At 33.3% G+C, this 5,158-nt stretch overlaps 1 protein-coding gene and 1 long non-coding RNA gene across 2 annotated transcripts; one reads left to right on the top strand and one right to left on the bottom strand.

Moving 5' to 3' along the window:
* Positions 1 to 344: 344 nt before the first annotated feature.
* LOC107962465 (ABSCISIC ACID-INSENSITIVE 5-like protein 3) lies at positions 345 to 2,853 on the top strand. Its single transcript, XM_016898873.2, has 3 exons — positions 345 to 1,678; positions 1,793 to 1,864; positions 2,518 to 2,853. The coding sequence occupies exons 1-3, from the start codon at positions 869 to 871 to the stop codon at positions 2,599 to 2,601; spliced, it is 966 nt and encodes a 321-aa protein (XP_016754362.1). The 5' UTR covers positions 345 to 868; the 3' UTR covers positions 2,602 to 2,853.
* A 481-nt stretch (positions 2,854 to 3,334) lies between these two features.
* Positions 3,335 to 4,311, bottom strand: LOC121230363 (uncharacterized). The gene is made up of 2 exons (XR_005928310.1): positions 4,039 to 4,311; positions 3,335 to 3,602 (listed from the first exon to the last, which is right to left on the bottom strand). It is a non-coding gene; the product is annotated as an uncharacterized lncRNA (long non-coding RNA).
* Between the last annotated feature and the right edge of the window lie 847 nt (positions 4,312 to 5,158).

Below are 5,158 nucleotides of genomic sequence, written 5' to 3'. Positions count from 1 at the left end.
CACCTCAAATCAAGTTAGCATTTAATGCTAAAACTAACTGATAGATTAATAAAAGATTTTGATTTAGTTTTGAGGATTCAATTAAAATATTTTAAAATTTAGGAAGTATTTAAAATTTAACTCATAATTTAAAAATGCATGGTGCAATTAATCCCTAAATTTAAGCTTTTTGCATTTTCTATTGAATCCAAAAATCCAAACATAAATGATGTCTAAATCTTAAAAACTAGGTTTGGTTGACAACAAAGCTCTCAAGTTAGAGTCGGGGCTTAGGGCCCAAAGCCGAATGAAATGACAGAGCTCCATCGCCGGGCCCCCCGCCAAGAACATCCAGATTTAACGACTATAACGGTCGATGAACAATTCCCTTAGAACCCCTTCACAGAAAGGAGAGGGATTGAAATGAAGTTAAATTGTTGTTTGGGTCATTAATTGACTGTTTTTTGGGGAGGGGGAAGTCTCAATCTCTAATGGCTATCCCAACAAATTAGCAAGGAAATCAGGCATGGCAGTACTTTCTCATACACAAAAAAAACTCTAAAAATAGGACTCTCCACAACAAATTCACATCTCCCAGATCGTTTCCAACGCCTTCTTCGATCTTCCTGGCGGTTCAGATTTCACTCTTTACATGCCTTTCACTTCTCAACTTCCCATCTACTTCACCAATCCTTTTTTTTTCCCATTTTTTCACAATTTGATGCAAACCCTTTGTTAACTTTCTCTACTTGAATCTGTTTACAGATCCCCCATTTAGTATTTTATTAGTCAACTCAACTCTGATCTGAATATTGGGTCATTGAGATTAGAGTTGATGTTTTTCAAGTGTTATTTTCCTTGGGATTTTCTTAAATTGATTGATTTGTGAATGGGAGATAGATTCATGATGTCTCCTAATAGATCTGAGGGGCAACATTTTCCCCCTTTGGCTTCACAAATTAGTTCTTTATATAACCTCACTTTTGATGAGGTTCAAAGCCAACTGGGGAAGATAGGGAAGCCATTGAATGCTATGAATTTGGATGAGTTGTTGAGGAGTTTGATAGCTGTTGAAGAAGGAGGATTGGTTCAAAACCCATCTTCATCTTCTTCTTCCTCATCATCTGCTGCTTCTTTCTTTCTTGGGAACATCAATTTCAATGGCACATTGAGTAAGAAAACCGTTGATGAGGTTTGGAAGGAAATAGTTAATAACGGCGGTGGCAATGTCAATGCGATGGACAACCGATTCGTTCAACACCAACTGACGCTCGGCGAGACTACGCTCGAGGATTTCCTTGTTCGTGCCGGTGTGATCAATGGTGGGATCCAGGATGGTGTCATTCATCCGCAACAGTTCATGGCAATCGACCCGATGCCCGTGGTTTCTCAACAGGCTGATTGGCTCCAGTTCCAAATGGCTGCCGTTCAGCAACAACAACAAATGACAATGATGGATTCGAATTTCAATGTTCCGGAGTCAGTTTATGAGAACCAAGTTGTAGATGTTGGGTACCATGAGAACCAACTGGCTATTACAATGCCAATGCCTGCAATGTCAGCAACATCATCCGATTCTCAACCAACTGCTGCTAGGAAACACAGATATTCAGATGTGATGGAGAAGACTATTGAGAGAAGGCAAAAGAGGATGATCAAGAACCGAGAATCCGCAGCACGGTCCCGGGCAAGGAAGCAGGTTGATATACATACATATACATATATGTGTATGCGAAATCATTTATGAACTTCAAGAAGTATATATATGGATATGTGGTCTTATAATATGTATCTGTTTGTTTGGTAATGGTAGGCTTATACCAATCAATTGGAGCTTGAAGTAGATCAATTAAAGAAAATGAATAGCTGGCTCAAAAGGCAAAAGGTACCTTACTTGAACCTTTTTTTTTTTTTTTGTGAAGTATATGCTTTATTAACAGCATTCATAGCATACTTGGTCTAATAGGATCATGAACCACTTTGCTGGCTTTGAAGTAGACAATTCTAACTTTATTAGCATTATCTTTCTTCTTCACTTCTGGTATGAAATCCTTTTGATCTTTTGTTAACCATTGATGAAATTAACAAAAAACTGGGAATCCATAGGGTAAATGCCTTGTTCTCAGACCAATTTTATGGCCTTAGAAAACATAAACTGGTTTGATAATTGATAAACAAGAAGGTCCAGTTTCGTTTTCAGAAATGTTTTAAAGAAATAAAGTAATAACAGGTTTTTTTTTATTTCCTTTGATTGGATGGCTATGAAGCTTTTGATGATCAATATCATAGGTTCTCAAAGCAAGCTGTAAAATTTCATATTAACTTGATTAGGATAAAAAAGGCTCTTCATGTATGAAAATTTAATCACCCCCACCCTGCAACTATGTTGCCTAGACTTTCCATTTTCTCTGAAACACCCATATACGAGCCATATTCGAACATAAATATAGGAAATTAATCTTTTTAATATACAAAACAAATTAAGAATATAAATGTGAAACACTATCCGAAACTGAGTTCCGAGTGTTGTTTAAACAGGAAGTGGAGATGGTGTTGTCGGCAAATACAAATGATACAGTGCCAAAGTACCAGCTGCGGCGTACCAGTTCTGCTTCATTTTAGCATATATGTTCATGGCCTACGCCATGTTTTTAATCATCATTAGCTATTATATTTATTCATTCTTTGTTTAGGTTCACTTAGAAACTTTTTTTTTTTTTGAATTTATTTATTATTGCACTCAGATCTTTCTTGAAATATTTTACTTTTGACATTTTAAAGTATGTTTGTAGGACATTTTTTAAGGTACGTTTGTAATGATTCTTTTTTCATTTTTTCTGAAAATATTCCTATATGATATTTGTGTTTCATGCCTATGCAGATTGGATATTCAGATTATCCATTATATATATTTTAAAAATGAATATTCTTTTAATTTAGACTTGATTATGAGTTAGATAATCTATCTAGATTCGAAAGGCCCACTCGAGAAGTGAAAGGGTTTAAACAAAAATATAGGTCAAAAAAGTAAGTTTTGACAAAAAAATAAGACTTGATTTCTTAATGGGTAGAATTTTTCTGTCCAAGCTTAGCCCGGCCCGATTAAGTTGTTTTGATATTATTTTATTATTATATTGATACTATTTTGTTGTTATTATTTAGATATTGTATAACTCTAATTTTATTGTTACTTTTTCTTCTATTTTAGATGCATTTGCTTGCTAAATTGTAACTATCTTAATGTTATTTTTAATTTGTTGGAAAGCATTTATTTTAACATTTTTGATGTATTTGATGTATTATGTAAACGGGCCAATTTGCCTGGGTCCACATCAAAACCGAAATACAAAATAAATATAAAATCCAAATCTTATAACAGTCCAAATTTAAAAGTCCATTTACAAATTCTCGGGCCTGAACTAAACCTAACCCGAATAGCCTAAGAATCCTAACCCAATGAACCCAGAGGCCCAAATACAGAAATGGCCCAATGACCCAAACGACCCAATTTCTAATTTTAGGAAGGGAAACCCTAGCCAAACCGCACCGCAGCCCCCAGCACCGTACGACTGCCACGCTCGCCTCTGTACGCCTCACGCCAAGTGCCAGCACACGCTCCGTACCTGCGAAAAAAAACAAGCAAACAGCAGCAGCAACGACCAATACGAAAGAAAAAGAAAAATTGTATTTTTATTTTTGAACATTTCGGCTATAAAGCCATAGATAATCCATTGTATTTTTTTTACGCACGCATACTATACATACATACAACAAAGAGATCAATAGAAAAAGCCGAAATCACAAATAAAAATGTGATTTTCAAGTCCGTTTATTTTTTTGGTTTTCTTCTCATTTGCTTGCGATTTTAGCATAAAAGAAAGAAATATTTGAACCGACGCCGATGAGAGTCCAAACATCTCAGAAGCATGGAGATGTGGACGAGGGTCGAACGATGATGGGGCCTTTTTTTTATTTCTTCGAATTTTGTTTTGTTTTTTTTACAAAATAGTGTAAGGTTTGAAGGTTTTTTTTTTAAAATAAGAAAAAAAAAAACCTTACCAGATCTCTATTGTCGTGGCCTCCGTTGGTAAGATCTGGCCACCGTTCACGCATCGTCGGCCACCAAAATAAAGAGGACACGGCGGCAGCATGCTAGATGAAACCCTAATTGAGTGGGTTGATCGCGTTGTTTTTTTTATTATTTAAATGATTTGCTGCATTTTAAGAAGAAAAGAAAAAGGCTTTAAATCCTTTCTTAAAAAACGACACCGTTTAAAACAGGAAGGGTCCGCGCGTCAACCCGATTAACAGGTCGGATCTGCGCCTTTTCATTCGAAGTGGGGAATTTTCGCGTTAGATCCTTCCTTTCGCGCGAGCATTCAATTGCGCCTTATTTCTTTTACTTTGTTTTTTTTTAATTTGGCTCATTAATTCGTGCGCGTATTCATTTGAGTCTGCGATACTGCACTGCTTTTTGGGGCCTAGATTATTTCCAGTTTTAGTCATTATACATTTACATGTATTGCGCGCCGACTCCTATTTTGGTTTCTTTTATTTATAAATTATCTCTTTCATTTTTAAGTTTATTTTATTAAGCTTTCTATTTGAAATACTTATTATTTTAAAATTCATTTAATATTTTTATCTATTTTATTAATTTTGCTTTGTTTTTTTATTTATATTATTATTTTGAAGTTGGTTTTATCATATTATATATACAATGTCTCATTTAGACATTTTTGTGTATATTCGTATATATATTATTTTAATGGTTAAATCATTGTTTTAAAATTTATTTTTTGTTTATAAAATCATTATTTTGAAAGTTATTATAACGTATTCTTTTAGTATATTAGATAGTATCTCATTTAAATATTTTTTATATATCTGTACATATATAGTAATATTAATTTAATCTTGTATGTGTTTCCATGTTATTTTTTATAAATAATTATTTCTAAATTTATATATGATTTGTAAATCTATGATGCGTATGGTTTATCTCCCAAGATTATATTTCATTAAATATTTTTATTATCTTTTCATATTTTATAAATAAATTAAATTCTCCTTTATTGTATGAAAATTGTCAATTTTAAACTAATATTCTTTAACACTTTATATACTATTTGATTTTAAAATATTTATTTTATGACACATATTTTAATAATTACGTATA

This window comes from Gossypium hirsutum, chromosome A06 (assembly GCF_007990345.1).
Source record: "Gossypium hirsutum isolate 1008001.06 chromosome A06, Gossypium_hirsutum_v2.1, whole genome shotgun sequence".
NCBI classification, from domain to species: Eukaryota; Viridiplantae; Streptophyta; class Magnoliopsida; order Malvales; family Malvaceae; genus Gossypium; species Gossypium hirsutum.
Note: the sequence above shows the minus strand (reverse complement) of the source record. Positions and strands in the feature narration are given on the sequence as shown.